At 44.0% G+C, this 23,052-nt stretch overlaps 1 protein-coding gene across 3 annotated transcripts in view; it reads right to left on the bottom strand.

Moving 5' to 3' along the window:
• Positions 1-534: 534 nt before the first annotated feature.
• Positions 535-23,052, bottom strand: part of AP2B1 (adaptor related protein complex 2 subunit beta 1) — a 123,152-nt gene continuing 100,634 nt past the window's right edge. For all 3 annotated transcript variants that reach the window (XM_021005958.2, XM_021005957.2, XM_021005959.2), the window contains 4 exons: positions 19,576-19,660; positions 17,628-17,714; positions 5,135-5,289; positions 535-996 (listed from right to left, as the gene is read on the bottom strand). In XM_021005958.2, coding sequence (XP_020861617.1) covers positions 922-996; positions 5,135-5,289; positions 17,628-17,714; positions 19,576-19,660 — 402 coding nt within the window. In that variant the 3' untranslated portion in view covers positions 535-921. The remainder of the gene's footprint in view (positions 997-5,134; positions 5,290-17,627; positions 17,715-19,575; positions 19,661-23,052) is intronic.

Raw genomic sequence — 23,052 nt, 5'->3', positions numbered from 1 at the left:
TTTCCTGTCTGGGCCTCAGCTTCTGTAGCTGCAAGATCACACCTCATCTGAATGGAGGACTTCAGGGAGTGGGACCTGTGTTATGCCCATCTGGCCGGGGGCAGAGCAGAGAGCCTCTCTTTACTATCACTCAATGACCCCCAGTGCTGACAGCTAGCTGCACTTCTGTCTCTGTTGCAAAGAGGAATCAGGGACCCCCTCCACATCTCGAGCACCCTGGAATCAACAAGTAAGGGAGACTGGCTTGTCCAAAAGCAGAGCAATTTGGGGAAAACAAAAATCAGGGAAAGCGCACTGCCTGAAGGAGAAAGGGAAAGACAAGAAAAAAAAAATCACTGGAAATTCAATTAACCAGGGCTGAAGTAGCTTCTCCTGAAAACATGCTGCACAGAGAGAACGGTAACTGATCCGGCTCTACCCTTCCTCATGCTTTGCTCAGTTACCAAGGGGCAGTTGCTTTTTACCCTTCCAACTTGTTACACTAACAAAAAAAATTTCAATATGTATAAAAAAATACAAAACAATAAAGTGCAATTCATGATTCAATGATACTTTTCCTTGCTTTAATAAACAGGTTTTTCCCTTTTTTTTTTGATTTTTGAAATGAGTTTTCGATTACAAAATAACCAACTAGGCTCTAAAGCAGTTTAGAAAACGCCAGCCATTGGCACAGGATGGAGAAGCTCACAGGTGGTGGAGGCAGGGAGTGGTCATAGCAGGGCTTACAGACTTTTGTGGGCAGGTCAAACTATCCAGAGGGTTGTGTCCTAACATTAGCACACATTAGTACACTAGTCACTACCTTGGTGGGTCAGGGTGGTTTGGACTCAGGAGTCTATACATCAACACAATTGCTTCCAGTTAAAGAGTCTTGATTTGCACAGATGGCAGGGGCGGTAAGGCGCCTCCATTTCTAGTCTTTTAGTTTTTCAAAATTCCATCGTAGACCTGGTAGATGTACTGGGAGACTTCAGGAGCTCGACACTTCAGAGACAGCTGTTGAAGAAAACAGGAGAAGGAAGATTAATTAGCATGGAGGCTGGTGATAATCTAACACATACATTTCCAACAAGGGAGTTGTCACCGAGTCTTCCAGGGGCAGCCTACCTCATGGTAGTATCTGAACAGTGAGATCATTCCTATGAAGTCAGTCTGGATTTTGGTGTCTTAATTTATATGGTAGCAACACAACCCTACCATAAACCTAGGGTAGCATGGTGGAAAGCACAATGGCCCTAGAGTCAGAGGACTGGGTTCAAATGCCAAGTTGGACACTTATGTATGACCTTGAACCATTCAGTCCCATCCATAAATGAAGATATATGTAGATCAAGTTGCACTGGGATTCTATCTAGAGTCTATGATAAACCTCTTAAGTCAGGAAGGAATTAATGCAATAGAAATCACAGTAAGTTACAAAATGAAGTGCTGATAATTTACTAAGAGATTAAAAAAGGAAAACAGGGCAAGGTATACTACTGAGTGTACTACACCAGAAAGGGTGGGCTGATACCACGAAATTGCTCATGGCCACATAATCATTAACAAGGAGATAAAAATTCCAGTCTTCTATTTCACAAGAATATGTATGAGCTCCAAAGTTTTTTTTAAATCTTATTTTTTATTGATATAGTTTGTTTTTAAATCACCTTCATTTCTGAACACACCCTGATGTTAGCCACTCCTGGTAAGAAAAATTTAAAAAAAGAAAGCAAAGTAGTTCAGCAAAAACTATACATCAAAACCAGCATGTCTGACAGTCCATGCAATATTATATCCTCTGCAAGGAGAAGGAAGGACACTTTCTCAACTCTTGGGTACCAGGCTTGTTCATTCTAGTTATACAGCATTCAATTGTAGTTTTTGTTCTGGTTTACATTACATGGCAACATCACTGTGTATAGACTTTTCCTCATTCTGTGGATTTCACTTTGTAATCAATCATTCATGTAAGTCTTCCCAGAATTCTTTATCCTCGTCCCTGATTATGCGCAGCACTACTATTCCCTTACGGTCATGTATCCACAGCTGGTTTAGCCATTTCCCACACAATGGGTATCTGTGTATTTCCAGTTGTTACAAAAAAAAAACCCGTTGTGAATCTGGTTTATGTGTTAACTGTCACCTTTAACTTCCTGGGGCTCATGCCCAGCAGGGAGAGCGACCTATGGAGACGGGCATGGAGGGGACTCTGACATCTAATTACAATTTTCCAGAATGATCAGCCCAATTCAGAGCATCACTACAAGTGACTGGTGTGCCAGTCTTTCTGCAGCCCTGCCAACACTTTCCTCAGCTCTGTCATCTTTGCCAATTTACTGGGTATGAGGTGACATGGTTGTTAAGAGTTTGCAATTTTTCGGAGAACTGCTTACTCCTACCTTAAGAACTCTGGCCAATGACTCCTGGTCTCACATCTTTGTTACTCTACTATGTTGCATATCTTGGATGTTAAATTCTTATCAGAAATCTGCTGCAAAGATGTTTTCCCCATCAATGATTTCCCTCCTAACTGCTACGTTCATGCAAAAGTGTTTCTATTTTCTATGGTTTCTTTAAATACCAAATTCCTATAAAACTGTAGCTCCATAGCAGTTTGAAGTTTTTCAACAGAAATGTATTATTTAAGTCCAGGGCATTATAAGTTTACTGAAGGAATAAGAGAAAAATAACAATTAACAAGGGATAATAAAGGCTTAGAAAGAAATACTCATTTGCTTAGAACCAAAGCTTCAAACTTGAAAGAAACCAGCCATCAGATTCAACCTAGCAATCTCTTCTGTAACACCCTGACAAAGGGTTATCCAGTGTCTGCTTGAATACTTCTAGCTACGGGCAGCTTACCACTTTATATGAGAGTCAGCCTGCTTCTATGCTGGAGAACTCTGAAAGTTCTTTCTATTGAACCAAAAGGTGCTTCCCTGTAATTTCTCTTCCACAGAATAGCTTTTCAAGCATTTGATGGTAAATCTCATGTGCCCCTTCCCTACATTAAATTTTCTCCAGCCTGCTGACTGAGAAAGCATTGGATGAAGGGCATCACAGACACGGTGTAGTAAAGCAGAAAGTGAACTGCATTTGGAGTTAGGAGGCCGGACTACAAAACTAAGCAGTTGTGAAAATAATAATAATAATAATAATAATAATAATAATAATAATAATAATAATAATAATAATAATAATAATAAAGACTTATATACGGCTTTAAAGTTTGCAAAACGTTTGACATCCATTCTACCTCATCTGAATTGCACAGCAACCTTTTGAGGTGGGCACTATTACATCCCCATTTTAAAGATGAGAAAAATGAAACTCAGGGAGCCTGACATACCCATGGTCATACGGCTAGGTCATTTAACCTAAGCACTTGCATTACCGGGATGGTGGGCAAATCACTAGGCCCTTCAAAACACGGAAGCCTTAGTGATACCAGTAGTTAATACCCCAAAGACAACAGAGACAGAAGGAAAGGGCCCACACGTACATAATATTTACAGCAACACTTTCTGTTGTAACAGAAGTAGAAACAAGATGAGTACCCATTAACGGAGGAATGGTTAGACAAATTATGATATATGCATTTAATGGAATCTTATTATATTGTACAAATGAAAAAAGGCTTGGATTCAGAAAAGCATGGGAAGACTTGTACGAACAGATACATAATGATGTGAGCAAGACCAGGAGAACAATCTACACAACTGCTACAACACTGTAAAGAATAACAATTCTGAAAGACTCAAGAACTCAGATCAAGGTAATGACCAACCACAACTCCAGAAAACTGATGAGGAGGTAACTGACTTCTCAGCAAAGAAGTGACTGACAGCAGGTGCAGAAAGAGACCTGCGTTTTCAGATACAGCGACGTGCAACACTGTTTTGCGTGTTTACTAATCTGGTACAAGGGAGGACACTTATTTGTCTATTTGCTCATTTATCTATCTGGAGAGGGTGCACAGGGAATGACAGCCATACAGAAGGAAAAGTGTCCACGCAACTTACAAATACAGGGAAGACAGTGAAAAGAAGTTCCGAAGGGGTCGCAGGCAAGCAAGGCATTGTCGGTACTACCATGTCAAGTTCAACATAAACTGTAATCGAGACCCACAGGTTCATACGTGAGCCTCTTTTTCTGTCATTTACATATAGCAATGACCATGTTTCCTAATATCTGTTAAGTCAGTAATAAAAAAAAATTGGAAAGGCAAGGGAGGGGGAAAGATCTTCCACAGGCTAAATACATCATGAAGCCATTGTGTTAGCAGGGTTGGCCAAGGTGAGATATGCGTCTCTCTTCTCCTCTCCTCTCCTCTCTCATCCTCATCACATATAGCAGCAGTTCTATTTTGAAAACTGCTGAACTTTGGTAAGGCTTATAGTGAAGTTTACACAACTGATTTTAAGAACCAGCCCCAGAACAAAGAGCCAAAGAAAGGAAGAGCTTCCCTTCCGGGTTCCAGGCAGAACAGGAAACTCCAATGAGAGAAGGTGGCCGGGCAGGGAGGCCAAGGAAGAATGCACGCTTCGGGGAGAATCCTGAAACTCTCCAGTTTACAAGTAACTAAGTAAAAGGTTCAAGGTCAGATGAGATAGTTTGGCTGAGTTTTTATTGAGAAGCACAGGAAACTACAGAACCAGGACAATCAGCCCAAGACAAACAAGAGCCTACCTAGCGGCCACAGACAAAAACGGCAAAAGGGAAGCTGCCGTTTGATACGTGGGTCAGCACGATCAAAGTTTCATCTGGGCTGCTGGCAGTCAGCCCTGACCTGCCTTACATTCAATAATAAAGGGACACACATGGGTGGTCATGGAGTTGCTAGAAAAGACTTGTGAATCTCCTTGCTCTCCTTGGGATACGAGCTCCTTACGTGGGGTAAACACATATACTTGTGGAATCAACTGGGTCAAGAACCGCTTCAGAAGTTATTACAGTAATATATATATATATATATATATGTATATATTTAGAGGATTTTCTCTCTCTCTCTCTCTCTAATTATTCGATGGTACTAAGTATTAGACTGCCATAATCTGTGAACAGTATGTGCTGAAAAGAGGAAAGGGCGGAGACCCCTGAAAAATAACAAAAAACACCTTTCCCCCTCTTCGGTAGAGCCGGCAAGACTTACCGTGTAGTTGGGATTTCCTGGCTGGATACGTAGCTCTGCCAATATCCAAATGCCATTAGTGAGTTTCAGGGACTGGTACAGCATGTCCTGCCCTTCCACATTTCTCTTGGCAATAGTATAAACGTTGTTGTTTTGCAGTTTGCTGGAAACAGTGTCTAGAAACAAACAGAAATTCCAACAGTCATTTAAAAGCTTTAAGGAAGTACACAGTCCCTCCCCATCCCCTACACTTCTTCATGCCTAAAACACAACAAATGGAGAAGCAAATACCATGTTTATATTGGTATGATCAGGCAGTCAATAAGCATTTATTAAGCACCTACTATGTACCCAGCGCCGTGCTAAGCAGGAGAGATACAAAGAAAGGCAAACACAGTCCCTGCCACCAAGGGGCTCACAAGGGAGACAGAATGAAAACACTAAGTACAGACAAGAGAAGGCACTGGGATTACAAGGGGTCACGTGGAAGACGTGATTTTTAGCTGGGGCTTGGAGGCAGCCAGGACAGCCGGACGACAGGGGTGAGAAGGGCAGCGCTCCAGGTGGAGGGAGGCAGCCAGGACAGCCGGACGACAGGGATGAGAAGGGGAGCGCTCCAGGTGGAGGGAGGCAGCCAGGACAGCCGGACGACAGAGGTGAGAAGGGCAGCACTCCAGGTGGAGGGAGGCAGCCAGGACAGCCGGACGACAGAGGTGAGAAGGGCAGCACTCCAGGTGGAGGGAGGCAGCCAGGACAGCCGGACGACAGAGATGAGAAGGGCAGCACTCCAGGTGGAGGGAGGCAGCCAGGACAGCCGGACGACAGGGATGAGAAGGGGAGCGCTCCAGGTGGAGGGAGGCAGCCAGGACAGCCGGACGACAGGGGTGAGAAGGGCAGCGCTCCAGGTGGAGGGAGGCAGCCAGGACAGCCGGACGACAGGGATGAGAAGGGGAGCGCTCCAGGTGGAGGGAGGCAGCCAGGACAGCCGGACGACAGGGATGAGAAGGGGAGCGCTCCAGGTGGAGGGAGGCAGCCAGGACAGCCGGACGGCAGGGATGAGAAGGGCAGCGCTCCAGGTGGAGGGAGGCAGCCAGGACAGCCGGACGACAGGGATGAGAAGGGCAGCACTCCAGGTGGAGGGAGGCAGCCAGGACAGCCGGACGACAGGGATGAGAAGGGCAGCGCTCCAGGTGGAGGGCAGCGACAGAGAAACGCTCAAAGTCCAGAGACGGCCTGTCTTGTCCGTGGATCAAGGTCTAAGCAGGGAGGTGAAAGATGTAGAAGATGGGAAAGGCGGGGCAGGAAGGTAACAGGCAATGAAGGGCTTTGAATGCTAAGGAGCCACTGGAGTTTACTGAGTAGAGGGTGTCACAGTCAGACCCAAACTTTAGGAAAATCACTGCAGTGGTTGAATGGAGAATAGGCTTGAGTGGAGAGAAACCTGAAACAGGCAGACCCTTTAACAGGCTACTGCAATAGTCCACATGTGAGATAACGAGGGTCTGTGCCAGAGTGGTAACGATCAGAGGAGAGAAAGGCGGTGTGTTTTGAGAAAGTGAAATCAAGAGGCCTTGGCACCCTATTGGCTATGGGGGAGAACGGACTGAGAGATAGTGAGGAGTCCAGGATGACTCCTAAGTTATGAGATTAGGGAATGGGAGGATGGTGTTGCCCTCAACAGTAATGAGGAAGTTTGGAAGTGAGGAGGGTTTAGGAGGAAAGATAATGTGATCTGTTTTAGACATGTTTAATCTTAAGATGTCCACTGGACATCTAGTTTGAGATGTCCGAAAGGCAGATGGAGATACAAGATGGGAAGTCAGTAGGGAGACTGGGGCAGGAAAGGCAGATTTGAGAATCATCAGCACGGCGACGTAATTAAATCCATGGGAGCTGATGAGATCATTAAGTGAATGAGTATAAAGGGAGAAGAGAAGGGCCCAGGACAGAACTCTAAAGGACACCTATGGTTAGAGAGTGTGATCTGGAGAAGAATCCAGCAAAGATAACAGAACAATCAGTCAGGTAGGATAACCAGGAAAGAGCGGTACCCCAAAAACTTAGAGGCATCTATTGTAAAGAGCCTTTTCAAGGAGTTTAGCTGCAAAAGGCAGAAGAAATATAGGGCATAATGGGGATGAAAGGGTAAAGTGAGTGTTTTCTTCAGATTGGGGGAAATATGGGCATGTTTATAGGCAGTAGGGAATAAGCCAGTAGAGAGGGAGAGATGGAAAATGGGCGAAAGAGTGGGGAATGACAGAGTGGACAATCTGTTGGAAGAGAGAGGGTGGAATGGGACTGCCTGAGCAGGTAGAGGGGGTAGACTTGGTAAGGAGTAAAGTCACTTTTGCAAGGGCTGAAGGAATCTGAGTGATATGAAGCAAGGATGCTGGAGGAAGAGGAGCTCCTGATGAGCAGCCTATATTTTTTGTGTGAAATATGAGGCAAGGTTCTCAGCTGAGATGGCAGGAGGATGGGGAGCCATGGGAGGCTTAAGGAAGGATGACAAGATCTGGAAGAGCCGCTGTGGAGAGAACAACAGTGAGTTGGCACAGGAGGTGTAGGATGGCCTAGCAGCAGGGAGGGCCCAGCTGAAGTTACGTAATACTATAAATTGGTGGCAGACTCAACCAGAATGGTTGTGTCATTTTCTCCACTTTCGCTAGTGAAGGCCGCTAGTCTGAGGGGAGGAGCTGGGGAAGAGATGAAAGATGGAGTTAGGTACCGAACTGGCCGAAGAAGGAAGTGGAGTGCCTGTAGGTCTGTAGATAACAGCTACCAGAATTTTGGCTGAATGGCAGATGTGGATTGTACGGAACTCAGGAGAGGACAGAGGTAGTGGGGAAACCTTGAAAACGGCAAGAGAACAAGGAGTAGTGCAACTCCCTCAACTCACCCATGAGCCAAGGGAATGTTCAGCTAGTACTGGAAAGGATGCTCAGGGAGGCTGTGTATCGTGATTGCCAGAAGATGGAAGGCACGGGAGAGGAAAAGATTGAAGACAGAGGATTCAACAAACTTCAAAATCTCTTTTCTCACTAATAGTAACATGTACGGAGCAGGCAGGCTCTCCAACTGTGTCTGATTCTAATACAGAGCACAGAACAAGGTTCATCCTGAGGCATCACTGCACAACACAGCCCTATGGACTGAGCACAAGGTGACCACAGGGATTTGTGGGGAAAGGTCCTACCAGTCAAACCTCTCTGGACCTCAGGCCTCTTTGTAAAATGAGAAGGCTGGACTGGAGGAATCAGTGAATGAAAAGCAAGTGCTTACTGAGTGCTAAGCGCTGGGGATACACGTACAAAAGCAAAGACAGTGTCCTATCTTCAAGGAACTTACATTTGAAGAGAGACAGCGCACATAATGCACACAGGGTAGTGGACTAATACCACATACGGATCTGCTGGCCACCACAGTGACATCAGCAGAGCCACAGCCATCGTACCTGCAGCCATCCCACCTTAATCCACAGACGCAAGATGACAGCATGACTTGGAGTTGTACAACTGCCTCGAAGTTTTCCTTTTAAGTTTTAGTGGTTTAGAAGCTGCAAGAGTCAGAGACTCCACATGGAGCTAGGATTTTAGGAACAGGCAAAAGGTCCCTTTAGAACACCAAGGCGTCGAGTTAAAACTGAGATAAGCTATATGGAAGAAAGACCCCAAGAGGAAGCTTGATACTTTGCTAAGCGGTTCACTATGAAATTCTGGAACAGCTGTTGCCAAAGGCTGCTGGTGGAAGGCTTTGGTCGCTAACCCAGGAAGAAGGAAGAGATGGTGTCTGCGCACCTTCCAGGTCACTGGAATAACTCCACAGTTCCACAGGTAAGGACGGTGACTTTCTAATTTGGAGCCTTTCACAGCCTGGTTCCAAACAACTTTTCCAGCTTTCTCATATGTCCTGGCCTTGTGGCTGCTCCTTCCCATACCACCAGCCTTTCCTCACAGCTGAGATGAACTTCCTCCTGACCTCAGCCTCTCAGACTTGGAGGTTTCTTTCAAAGTTCAGTTCAAGAGCCACCTCCCTCCCCCCAAATATAGAGCACAAGCTCCCCAAGGGAAGAAGATGGTTTCATTTTTGTTTTCGTATCTCAGTATCTGGCAAAGAATAGGCACTTAATGAACGCTTGCTTTTTGATGAACTCTCGATGCCTGTGTGCTAAAAGGAGAGAAATCTACAGATGAGCCTAGTGACAGCCAAGGAAGAATCCTCAAACCTCAGGGCAAGAAAGATGAGAAAAGGATGATGTCTGCTGATGCTGATCACCTGTGCACACTGCTGATGGGGGAGAGGACGGTGACTACAGGTCTTAAGTTACTTCTTGACTTGCTTCCAAATGGAAAAGCTGCCCCATCCCCTCGGCCAGGTCCTGTCCTCTAACTGTGCCCAGCCACAGGCTTCAGGCTGTGCTGGCTCAGACACTGAGAACTTGGAAAGCACTGGGCTCAAGAAACCCAAAGCCAGCACACTTTATCTTAGAAAGCGCTGCTTGTTATGAGAGTTTGAGTCAGCCACCAAGCTTCTCCGAAAAGAAGAACAGCGTGACCGACCTAAAATAGGAAACTACAAAGTTCAGTACTGCAGAAATGCTGACCACCAGTTGGAATTACTGTGACATTATCATTCCAGGAAAGAGAAAGGAAAGTTTCTGCCCACCAAGAAAAAAGTAAGTGGTTCTTGACGTCAGGCTGTGTGATGATCAAAAGCTCTGGGAGGCAGTCATGTCCATCAGGTTTGTGGCATCACCATTCTGCCCTGTTATGCCCATTCTATTGAGTCTTGTGTTTAGCTCTTGTGGGAGGATGGCTGAGAGCTTTCATGACATTTTCTTTCTAATACATTAGAAAGTAAACTTTCTGAGGACAGCTCTTTGCATTTCTCCCAGTGCTTAGCACATAAGAAGGCTTCAGTAAATATTACTGAATGAATCTTTTTAAAAATTCTTATTGGTGCAAGAGTGATGCCCAAATGTGCATTCTGCACAGTTTGCATTAAACAAGGCAGCTACGTGGCTCTGTGAATAGAGCACCGGGCCTAGAGTCAGGAACACCTGAGTTCAAATCTAGGCTGTGTGACCCTGGGCAAGTCACTTAACCTATGATTGCCTGACAAAATGGATCCACCAGAGAAGGAAAGGGCAAACCACTCCAGTATCTTTGCCCAGTCAGACACAACTGAATAACAACAACAACAATAACAACAGTGCGGTTATCTGTTCTGCAGCTGGTGCTGTCATAAGTGCACATGCACTCAAATGTGGTTTGATCAGCACAGGAGTTCAGGTTCATGTTATATTTTCCCCATATATAGTTCCTACACAAATTTTCTCCTTTACATCCAGGGCTTTTATTAATACTAAAAGCAGTACCTTTAAGAATAAAGAAGTCCTATTCCAGAAGACAAAGTTAGAAGTTATAAGCTCTACTAGTGTTATTTCTTTTCTATATTTTTTTTGGGGGGGGAGTAGGAATGGAAGCTATCACCTTAACTATCCCCCCCCCATGTATACTTTAAGCCATATTATGAACACATCTTCCCAAATACATACTTAATCTAGGACAAAAGTATGGGGAAAATTCAAAACACTGCCTATTCCTAGTCATCCAATCTCAAGCCTGGCTCATAATAGGACCATTCTTTTAGCATCCATTGTTTAGGACTTGAGAATCTACTTCTTAGATAAGAGTCATTTTAAATGATCTTCTAGGAGTGAGGTAGCTGCTCTGGCCAGCATTCTGTTAACTGATCCAGCCAAGTTGCAAGACAACACTGTTGGCTGAGGCTTGGCTTAAGGCATGATCCCCAGTGCTTTACTTTTCTTTAAAAAAAAAAAAGTTCTTTTTATTGCTATAAACTTTGTCATCAACAAAGATCAGTATTTCCTTATGCTAGGAACATAATAAAAAAAGAATTATATCTAATACTATGAATCCTAGTTATATACAATCTGCCTTTTTTTAAAAGTATCTATTAAATACAACATAGTGACATGGTACCTACACTGCCCTGCCTGACAGTGTCCTAGGCTGAATTTCCTTCTGCTCCCTTTGGTGTATTTTTAGATGTTTCATTAATGCTACTTTCTTTTCTTCCACCTTTTGACAGGGTTTCTTTGAAACTGTGAAAAACTATTCCTAACTTTCAAGACTCCTGTTCATTTCCCAGGGAAAGAGAAAATGAGCAAGGGATCTTCCACTCATCACATAAGCAAAAAGTCTGTTTTATAGGAAGAGTCTGCAGATTTCTCAGGACTTGTCTACTGAGAGAAGAAAACACACTCTCTCTCTCTCTCTCTCTCACTTCCCCAAATTGGAAAATTTGGCCAACAGCTATGTAGGACAGGCAAAAGTTGAATGGATCTAAGTTTGCTGCATTTGGAATTTCTCCACCTGGGAAGCTGGCCCTGCATCCCCATACAGCTGTGCATCATGGTTTCAGCAGAGAGAAACAAGGCAAGGTAGATTTCTAAAACAGGGCCACTAGCCCTAACTTATTAGAATCATTTCTTCCCCATATATTCATACCTTTGCTGGCAACAATTAAGGTAGAGTGTAGGGTCACTTATTTTAGAGAAAAGGGCCTGACAATTTACATTTTTCATCTAGTACAATGTACATCAGGAAGTACAAAACACAGCACCATGACCTGATAAAAAGAACACCTCAATATTTGAATTATCAATCTAAATTAAGTTCTGACTACAGAGTAGAATTTCTATTTTAGAAATGGATTTAGCTGAAGGGTAGGATAAGCTATGGTGGGGACAAAGAAATAAACCTACCTCTTCCCCCCACTACTCTGGGCCAGAACAAATGCTTTCATAAAGAGCATTCAAGTCAAGCTAACTAGATTATCATTTAATCTCTAGGCTTTCCAAAAGGGAATAAACCACTAGGACAAAGGAGGTGAGTAAAATGGCTTAGAGTAAAGGCTTCCTTCCTTCTTCACATATAGCTGAGGGCAGCTAAGTGATGCAGTGGATACAGCACCGGCCCTGGAGTCAGGAGGACCTGAGTTCAAATCTGGTCTCAGACCAGACACTTGACACTTACTAGCTGTGTGACCCTGGGAAAGTCACTTAACCCCAATTGCCTCACCAAAAAAAAAAAAGAATGATACATAGCTGGATATTTACGTGTAAGAGAAAAAAGGGCTGGAGACCTCCCAAAGAGGTATATTGGGGACAAGGAACATGACAATCAATTTCTTCAAATTGTGCAAAAGACTCCCTATGGAAGATGTGACTGAAAAACAGAAAGAAATGCAAACTTATCTAAAGAGAGATCTACTCTTTACATCCTTTTATGTGACTACTAAACTGGAACACTTCATGCTGCTTTGGGCAAGTGGACCCTGGTTTATTTTTTTTTTTCAGGATGAAGTAAGCTAGTCAAAGCCAAGGTGCAGGCCTGGCCTATGGCCCCTGAAGTCCTCGGTATGTTGACTCCATCTGTCAGACGTCAACTTTGGCATGGCTGCTCTATTTAAAGAGCTGCTACTGCTGTGATTAGGGCAGATCAGCTGGGGAGAATGGTATTTTTAGCTCACAGCTAGACTCTGAGTGTTGAATCAGATACTGCAAAAATTGAGGACTTACAATGCTTTCTTGAACAGAGAGCTCCTATGGCTGGCAGGGAGCATGCAGGTCAGCTCACTCTGGGCTGTAGGTGATAGGTGCAGGCAGGCCACCTACTTAGGAACAGGCTTTAGGAAGCAGTCTCCCAGCAACATCAGTGACTTAATGAACAAAAAAAGATGGTCTATATCTTTAAGAGAACATAAGGAAATTTTGCCATCCAAGATTCACGTTGCCACTAGCCAAAGAGCAGTTACAATGGAAAAGAGTTCATGGAGCTTGGAACAGCCAAGGCAGGGGGGTGGCCTGGAGACAAAGGAGCAATGACGAAACACCTCTGTCTGGGAGGCGGCTTCAGTCTTTGGCACAGACTGCACCTTCTCCCGGCAGAGCCCAGGCACCTCCTATCTGGAGGGTGCTCTAAACAGGGACGGTCAGAGGCACTATGTTCCCCGGCACACGCAGCAAGGGTCACTTCTCATGAAGGCTTTTGGCCTTCCCCTCTGAAATCAAGCGGCCTCTTCTGATCTGTCACTCTGGCAATCCACACTGGGTCTTTCTGACTTCCATTTCACTCCCGGAGATTATTGTTAATTACTGTTGTTCAGTCGTTTCACTCAGGTCCAACTCTTCCTGACCCACACTGGGGTTTTCTTGGCACAGATACTGGAGTGGTTTGCCATTTTTGTCTCCAGCTCATTTTACAAATGAGGAAATTGAGGCAAACGGGGTGATGTGACTTGCCCAAGGATCACAGAGGTATTAAGTTTCTGAGGCTGGACTGGAACTCAGGTCTTCTTGACTCCAGGCCAGTGCTCTATTCACTGTGCCACCTAGCTGCCCCATTTATGGAGGAGAAAACAAAACCAAACAAGTCTTGCTCTTTCATGTGCCTTTTGCCCTGGATGCCCTGACCACCTTCACTGCCACCACTGTTCTCAGATATGTGAAGCACCCCGAATGCAGTCAAGTGATCTGGAATTCAGACTCTTTGGAAGCTGAGCACAACGACTTGTCGACCATGACCCACTTCATTTCCTGCTTCTAGCAGACTTCAGAGGTGCTCACATTTGGAAGTAGGGGCCCTCTCTTCCTTGGTCACCCAAAGAGGACTCATTAAACCACAACACAATAGAGAACCACCATCATCCTAATTAGCGTGTACTACAGGAAAAGGGGCTAAAAGGCCTGAACTTTTCATGAAGGCTTTCTTTTATATTTTTTATATATATATATATATATATATATATATATATATATATAAATTTATTTATTTTTGGTTTTCAACATTTACTTCCACAAGATTTTGAGCTCCAAATTTTCACCCCATCTCCCCCCTCCCCCCACTCCAAGATGGCATGCATTCTGAATACCCCTTTTCCTAGTCTGCCCTCTCTTCTTTCTCCCCACCCCTTATCCCCTTCCCCTTCTATTTTCCTATAGGGCAAGACAGACTTCTGTACCCCATTTCCTGCATTTCTTATTTCCCAGTTGCATGTGAAAACTTTTTTTTAAGAAGTGTTTTAAAAACTTTCGGTTCCAAATTTTCTCCCTTCCTCTCTCCCCACCCACCCTCATTGAAAAGGCAAGTAACTCGATATAGGTTATACGTGTGCAGTTATGCAAAACACTTCCATGGCAGACATGTTGTGAAAAACTAACTCTATTTCCTTTAATCCTATCCTGCCCCCCCCATTTATTCTATTCTTTCTTTTGACCCTGTCCCTCCTCAGAAGTATTTACTTCTGATTACCCCTTTCCCAATCTGCCCTCCTCTCTATCATCCCCCTCTCTTGTCCCCTTCTCCCCCTATTTTCCTGTAGGGTAAGACAGATTTCCATACCCAATTGAATGTGTATGTTATTCCCTACTTAAGCCAAATCCTATGAGAATAAGATTCCCTCATTCCCTCTCACCTTCCCCTGTTTCCCCTCCACTGTAAGAGCCTTTTCTTTGTTTTTTTTTTGTGAGATAATTTACCCTTTCTACTCTCCCTTTCTTCTTCTCCTAGTATAATTCTCTCATCCCTTAATTTTATTCTCCAGATATGACCCCTTAATCTTCAACTCACCCTGTGCCCTCTATCTATCTATCTATCTATCTATCTATCTATCTATCTATCTATCTATCTATCTATCTATCCATCATCATCTATCTATCTACATACATATAATTTTCCCCCTCCAACTACCCTAATACTGACAAAGGTCTCATGAGTTATAAATATCATCTTTCCATGCAGGAATGTAAACAGTTCAACCTTAATAAGTCTCTTATGATTTCTCTTTCCTGTTTACCTCTTCATGTTCCACTTGAGTCTTGTATTTGAAAGTCAAATTTTCTATTCAGCTCTGGTCTTTTCATCAAGAATGCTTGAAAGTCCTCTATTTCACTGAATGACCATTTTTTCCCCTGAAGGATTATACTCAGTTTTGCTGGGTAGGTGATTCTTGGTTGTAATCCTATCTCCTTTGCCCTCCGGAATATTATATTCCATGCCCTGCGGTCCTTTAATGTAGAAGCTGCTAAATCTTGTGTTATCCTGATTGTGTTTCCACAATACTTGAATTGTTTCTTTCTGGCAGCTTGTAATATTTTCTCCTTGACCTGGGAACTCTGGAATTTGGCTACAATATTCCTAGGAGTTTTCCTTTGGGGATCTCTTTCAGGAGGAGATCTGTGGATTCTTTCAATTTCTATTTTGCCCTCTGGTTCTAAAATATCAGGGCAGTTTTCCTTGATAATTTCTTGAAAGATGATGTCTAGGCTCTTTTTTTGATCATGGCTTTCAGATAGTCCAATAATTTTTAAATTCTCTCTCCTGGATCTATTTTCCAGGTCAGTTGTTTTTCCAATGAGATATTTCACATTGTTTTCTAATTTTTCATTCTTTTGGATTTGTTTTACAGTGTCTTGATTTCTCATAAAGTCACTATCTTCCAATTGCTCTATTCTAATTTTTAAGGAAGTATTTTCTTCAGTAAGCTTTTGGACTTCCTTTTCCATTTGGCCAATTTTGCTTTTTAGGGCATTCTTCTCCTCATTGGCTTTTTGGACCTCTTTTGCCATTTGGGTTAGGCTATTTTTTAAGGTGTTATTTTCTCAGTATTTTTTTGGGTCTCCTTTAGCAAGCTGTTGACTTGTTTTTCATGATTTTCTTCCATCACTTCATTTCTCTTCCCAGTTTTTCCTCTACTTCTCTTACCTGCTTCTCAAAATCCCTTTTGAGCTCTTCCAAGGCCTGGGACTGATTCATATTTTTCTTGGAGGCTTTGGATGTAGGAGCTTTGACTTTGTTGCCTTCTTCTGGTTGTATGTTTTGATCTTCTTTGTCACCAAAGTAAGATAATATAGTCTGACTCTTTTTGAGCTGCTTGCTCATGATCCCAGCCAATTACTTGAGTTTTAAACTCTTTGTTAAGGTATGAATCTGCTTCCAATGTGGAGAATGTACTGTCCCAAGCTTCGGGGGTTTGTACAGCTGTTTTCAGAGATACTTGTAGGGACCTGTAAATTTTCAGTTCTTGCAAGGTGGTATGATAAGGAGCGAGGTGTTTACTCCTTTCCTGGCCTGTGTTCTGGTCTATTAGTGACCACAAGCACTCCTTTCTGTTCTAGAACTGTAAAGAAGGTTTCCTCTCCACTGCCACTACAAGCTCCACCAGGCTAGCACTCTTCCTCGCCCCAGAACCGCCACCCAGAGCTGTGACCCAGATCCAAGCACGGGCAAAGCAAGAGATTCCTGCCTCAGCACTGGCAAAGAGATCCCTGCAATCTCCCTCTGATCAGCCACTTGATTCCCCCTCAGTCTGTGGGCCAGAAGCTCAGGACGCAGCCACCGCCCCAGCGCCCAAGCTCTGGAGCTGGCTCTGACCTAGCTCATCTCTCAGCACCACAGAAACAGACTTTTCCCACTGACCTTCTAAGTTGTCTTTGGTGTTTGTGGGTTGAGAGGTCTGGAAGCCACCCCAGCTGCCTGAGATTCAGTACTCTGAGGCCTGCTCCAGGTTCACTGTGGCCTTCGTGCGCATGCCACACTGCGCTCCTCTACCTGCCCAGAATGATATACCTTTCTGATCAACCATCCAGGTTGTCCTGGGCTGGAAATTTGCTTCACTCTGTCTTTTTGTGGGTTCTGTTGCTTTAGAATTTGTTTAGAGCCATTTTTTATAGGTATCTGGAGGGGTTTTGGGAGCTCAAGCAAGTCACTGCTTTCACTCTGCCATCTTGGCCCCACCCCCTCATGAAGGATTTCAAGCTCTGTTCTTGTCTGCCAAGGGGTAAACTGACATTAGAAAACTAGGCTAAAGGTTAACATCTGGCAATTCTGAAGAGAATGAAAAAATAGGGCTACCAAAATACAACAGGAATTCCATCTACTACAATAGTTATTAGTGGGTTTGAAACTGCACCTGGAGCTAAGACAGTGGTTAACAGGTCTTCTGAAGCTACTGTAATCAAAGGTAACTAGACCACATCTGTTTGGCATTTCTAAAGAAAAAGACTAAAGAAAAAACCAAAAATTCTAAGTTTCCTGAAAAACTCAGAGCCTCTAAGTCCACTAGCATTTATCAGAAGAGATTACATAGAATTCAATCAACATTGGAAAGTACTGAGGATTTAGCAAGGACCTCAAGCATGACCCTCAAGAAATAAGCTACAGACGAGAAACAAAAGCCTGGCCTTTCATTTCTTTTCTTCCCTGAACTGTCACATTCCCTCTCTCAGTGCCAGAAGCACCGGGACTAGCAGAGTGATGAAAGAGCCAGCACTGTGCAAAGGAAGCAGTGAACAAACAGAAGGCGGAATCTCAGGCAGACTTCAAAGGAGCAGACCAACCTCAAGTCAGAAAAAAATTAAGCAACAGAGGGCAGAGCCCGGAACTGCCGTTAGTGGTAACCCAGGAGGGCAGCAGGTGGGCCCGTCACTCACCAGCATTCAAGTGGCATTCCTTAATCTGGAACTGCAGCTCGTTCTCATTGGGAATGTCCTTCCACGTTGCAAGGAAGACCTGGCGCTCTGAATTTAGGAACAGAGGGGGACAAAATGCTTGTAATCTGGTAGCGTTCCAACGCCTCACACTCAACACTATTACCAATTAAGTATTTTCGACACTATGGAGGCACTTTAGAACCAGGTGGTGCAGTGGACAGAGTGTCGGTCTTAGAGTCAGAAAGATCTGAGTTCAAATCTGGTCTCACCCACTTCCTAGGTATGTAACTCCAGGCAAGTCCCTTAATCTCTATTTGCCTCAGTTTTCTCATCTGTAAAATGGGGGTAATAATAGCACCTCCCAGGGTTGTTGTGAGGATCAAATGAGTTAATAATCTGAAGTGCTTAGCAGAGTGCCTGGCACATAGTAAGCGCTACAAGAATGTTAGCTATTATTATTATTATTCTTATTACCAGTGGACTCTAAACATTTTTGACCACACTTCTACCAGTAAAGAATTTTTGAGTACACACCCCAATGTTTATTTTTTATTTACTTTGAAATTACGTAATGTACTCCTGTACTAATAATCATGCACATTATAAACTTCCACACCCAAGTCTTGTCCTATCCAAAACAAAGACAGGGGAGGTAGGGCTCCTGTTCATTGCATACTGCCCCAGACCACAGGGCCTGTCCTCTAAGAGGCATCTGAGTGCCAAGGATAGATGTGCTGGGGGTGGGCTAGGTGGGGGAGGCTGGAGGCATACACTTTCCCAAAGACACCTAAACAGCTCCTCCTGCAGATGTCTGGGTAGTGGTCAGATTCTAACTGCCCTAAAGGACAAACTCCCAGCTCAGAAGGTTAAAGGTAAGGGGCAGGGGGGAGAAGACTAAGTGTGGCACCATGGAGACAATGCCCCTGCCTGGGTGGCAAGGGTGCATATGAGCTCTCTTTTTGCTCTGTGACTGCTTCTTCACATTCCTCCTGGAAGTCAGGCCTCGCTCAGGAGACCACTGCTTGCCACCAGGACTGAAGCCTGGGCTCTGACCCAACCTGTTGCCAGGCTAGGAAGCTGCTTTAATAGCCCAGATCTAGATGCAGCTTACAGAACACAACATCTCTCAGATGTGCTCTCCACTCCCATACCCACTGCCCTAGTTCAGGCCCTCATCACCTCTCACCTGGCTGTCTTCTAACCAGCCTCCCTGCTGCAAGACTCTCCCTGCTGCCATACATCTTCCACTTGGCTGCCAAGGATGGGTCTGATCACATCACACTCTGCTCAATAAGCTACAGCAGCTCTTTCCTCCCTTCATGTCTACACCAGCATACTCCAAGTTCCTTAAGAACATGACTCTCCATCTCCCATCTCCGTGTCTTTGCACTGGCTGTGCCAATGCCTGGCCTGCCCTGCTCCCTCACTGTGACCTCTGGGTTTCCCTTGCTTTCTTCAAGACTCTGGCCAAGGCCTCCTCCTGCGGGAGGCCTTCCTGGCTTCCCTAACTGCTAGTGCTCCCTTCGCTCAGACCACCTTCTTTACAGGTCGTCTCCCCACTGGGCTGTGCTCCTTGAGGTTTTGCTTCCCGTTGTTTCCCTAGCACTTAGCACCGTGCCTCGCGCAGAGTAAGGCCTTAATAAATCCTAGCTGACTGGCTGACTCTTGAGTGACACGTGGGCCCAATGGGCACAGCAGACAGCTGCTTGTGTCGTCAGTCACAGAGAACTGTGGTTCCAGGTGAGGATAGGGCTTCTTGGTCAGAGACCACAAAGCGTGTGGGGACCACAGTCCCTGAGGCTGTTTACCAGCAGGCACGGCACAGCTGGAAGACAGTCACAAGCCCTGGATTTGCTCTGAAATAACTTGTGGCACTGAAGGAGCTGTCATCTTCATGACAGGGATGTCAATGGCACAGAAACACTTGGGAGAATGAAGCCACACTCACCCATTTTTCCATCCTCTACAAAGAGCACGTTGAGTGGGATGAGGCAACTGAAGTAGAAGACGTCAATGTTATTTTTTACAGCCACCTGCCAGGGAAGCAAAAAGGGAGAATCAGGACACCTGATAGAGCCAAGAGGAGGAAAGGAAAGCCTGTGTCTGGAAATGTGTCACCTGGTTTCCTTTCCTCTTCCAGGTGGCACAGGGCTTTTATGCACCACGACACACACAGATGCTCAGTGCTCACACACATCCTCCTTTGCTGTCCTTAACTTTCCCCAGATAACCAGCATCTCTCCATTTTTCCCAGGGTGACTTTCTGTAAGACTCCATCATACCGCTGGAAAAAATCCTTATCATCCTGCTTCCTTTTCCTATCAAAAGATCTCCCCATGATGCACTTCCTTCAAAAAACCTCAATTATCAGAGGCAGAGTCAATGAATACAAAATGGAAACTAGCCAGGGTCAAACAAGAGATTATCTTTTCCTAGCCCACACCTTTGCCTCTCTTTGTCTAGCTTTCTAGAAATGTGGGTGATTTATTTTTCCACGTTCTATATAATTAATAACTCACTGTTGGTATCAGGAAGTTAGTGGATAGCCTAGTCTAGAGAAAAGCATTGATTGGTATCTACTTGAATAAGAGATGCCAGTGTAGCTGATTCTAAGAACGCAGAGCAGTATGAGAAAAAAAGAGAATTGCTCGCAAAGCATTACCTCCCATCTCATTTCCATAAGCAGGGATGGCAGCAGGGCACCTGTGCTCAGACATTGTCAGAGGAAGCCGGAGCCTCCCTTCTTGTTTTCATCTCTATGACGGTCATTCCCTCCTTTATTCAAGGGCCTATCTCTGTCACCACTTTTGTTTTCATCTTTTGGAAGCGCCTCCATTTCCAGGATTTCAATGAGCATTTATTAAGTGCCAACTACTTGCCAAGGACGATACACCCATTTCTTCCCACGACCTCCTGAGCCAGGAGGGCTAAAGGTTTAATCTCTTCAACCCCTTTCTCCACAAGTTTTTTTCTATTTACCATAAACTCATCTTCCCATCTTGTATCTACTCCATCTCTTTCCTCAAGCCCACATCTTCACTCTATGATATTCAACTCGCCTTAACTCCCTAGTTCCTGCTCAAAGAAATTCCTTACAGTTCCCACAGGTAACTAGATTTAAGTCTATCATTTAGACTTTATTTCACTAACCCACATGCTTCTTCTTTCTCACACAAGAACCCATCCAAACACTCTTGCTTCACAATTGCCTCTGCTTTCAACTCTCCTGTTACTAAGTTACATACCCTTCCATCAGGAGGTCCTTGCATGGATTCCACAGCAGGATACTCAAGCTGCTGTCGTGTGGTGATCCAAAATAGGGTACCACAAGCAAGGGCGACAGAGGACGGACTTAAAAGACAGTGAAACAAAACTTGAGAAGACCTGGCATTAGACAGCAGCTGCTGGAAGACGGCTGCCGCAGATCCACCATTCTGGGATACGGCAATCAGAGGGACACCACACAGCCCCAGAAGCACAGTCACAACTGAACACCAGGCTCTAGCTAACAAGCATTTAAGGGATTACTAGGTGCCAGGCACTGTGTTAAGTGCTTTGAATGCAAATATAAGCAAAAAGAAAATAGTCCCTGCCCTCAAGAAGCTTACATTCTCAAGAAGGAAGACAATGCATAAAAGGGAGCTAAAAAGCAGGAGATGGAAAGATGGAATGGGATGGCACAGATGACAGAAGAGGAAGTGGAGCCAAGAGGATGAAGGACAGGTGGCCCTCCAAGCGAGGTTCTTAGAGCAACCTGCCAATGGGCGAGTGGGGCTGTGAGGACCTCCCAGAGTTAGAAGGTGTATGTGCGTGCATGCACGCGAGTGTGTAGGGGGCCAGAATGAAAAGGCATCTGAGAAATGGTGGAGAAGTTCAAAGAGGCAGGAACAAAATTTCTACAAGCAGCTGAAAACCAATAAACAGTCTTTTGAGGAAGGATGTAAACTATTTTCAGTTGTGGATCAAAAGAGGGCCAAAGAGCACATATTTAGAGATGTCAATGATCTCAGAGATCATCTGGTCCAAACTTTTGAGGCCCCGAAGAATAGGCAGACTGCCCAAAGTCATAGAAGCAATAAATTACAAAGGAAGGATTCGAATCCAGGTCTTCTGACTCTAAATGCAGCCTTCTTTTCTGCTGTCCTTGACCTCTGGATATGTGCAATAGAGCTCTCATTGTTAGAGGAATCTTTTCATAGATGCTCAGTGATAACAATTCACATTTATCATCTCTGGATATGAAAAGTCCAATCTTGTGGGTAGTGAGAGTGCCATTAAGTCTTCCAGGTGACCAAGGGCTGGTTAGTTTAGCTTCTATTATCACATGAGGCTACAAGAGAAACAGTCTAGGCCTCCTTCCTAATTCTCACTGTCTTTATGCAATTCCCATTTCACAACCTACAAAGGTACCTTCAAGGCATACCACCTCTACGAGCAGTTAACCAGAGGAACAGATGTCGCATTAGACAATACCTGGCAGCTTGAAACAAAACGAAACATAGTGCTTACAGAAATGAAACAAAACTGTAAGACACAATCTTATCCCTTCCCAATGTGAAAAGGGAAAGGACAAAAGATACTTAATTACTGTTCGCTTTTCTGATTTTCTGCTTCAATGTGTGTCTGGGAAAAAAAAAGGCTACAGGACACAAGAACACAAACTACTGGGGGAAAGGACTCCCTATTTGTCAAGAATTTCTGGAGAAAATAGAAAGAAGTTAGGCAGAAAATGGGTTTAGGCAAGCATCTTTCACCATATACCATGATAAGCATCATATGGATAAGCAACCTATAGGTTACAAAATATAATAAAAATAATTACAGGAAAAAAGGTATCTTTCAAACAACTGTTAGAGTGAGAATTCAAAACCAAACAAGGGATAGAGGAAATCACAAAAAATAGAATGGACAAATTCAATTATATAAAATTCAAGTTTTTGCACAAACAAAATTAATGTGACCAGAATAAGAGAAGCTGGTGAATAGGAAAACAAAAAACAAACAAAAAACCTTATGCATTAAACATCTGACAAGCTTGATACCTAAGACACAGAATTCATATAAATATCTTAAAGTAGGAACTATTTCCCAATAAACAATGAAAGGATGTTCCACTGAAAACTGCCTGTTCATATCCTTTGACCATTTATCAATTGGGGAACGACTTGAATTCTTATAAATTTGACTCAGTTCTCTATATATTTTAGAAATGAGGCCTTTTATCAGAGACACTGGTTATAAAAATTCTTTCCCAGTTTTCTGCTTCCCTCCTAATCCTGGATGCATTGGCTTTGTTTGTGCAAAAAATTTTCAATTTAATGTAATCAAAATTATCCATTTTGCATTTCATAACGGTCTCTATCTCTTGTTTAGTCATAAATTCTTCCCTTCTCCATAGATCTGAAAAGGTAAACTATTTCTTGCT

The sequence above is a fragment of the Phascolarctos cinereus genome, unplaced genomic scaffold (genome assembly GCF_003287225.1).
Source record: "Phascolarctos cinereus isolate Bilbo 61053 unplaced genomic scaffold, phaCin_HiC Scaffold_5;HRSCAF=322, whole genome shotgun sequence".
Lineage (NCBI taxonomy): Eukaryota > Metazoa > Chordata > Mammalia > Diprotodontia > Phascolarctidae > Phascolarctos > Phascolarctos cinereus.
This window is presented reverse-complemented; position numbering and strand designations above follow the sequence as displayed.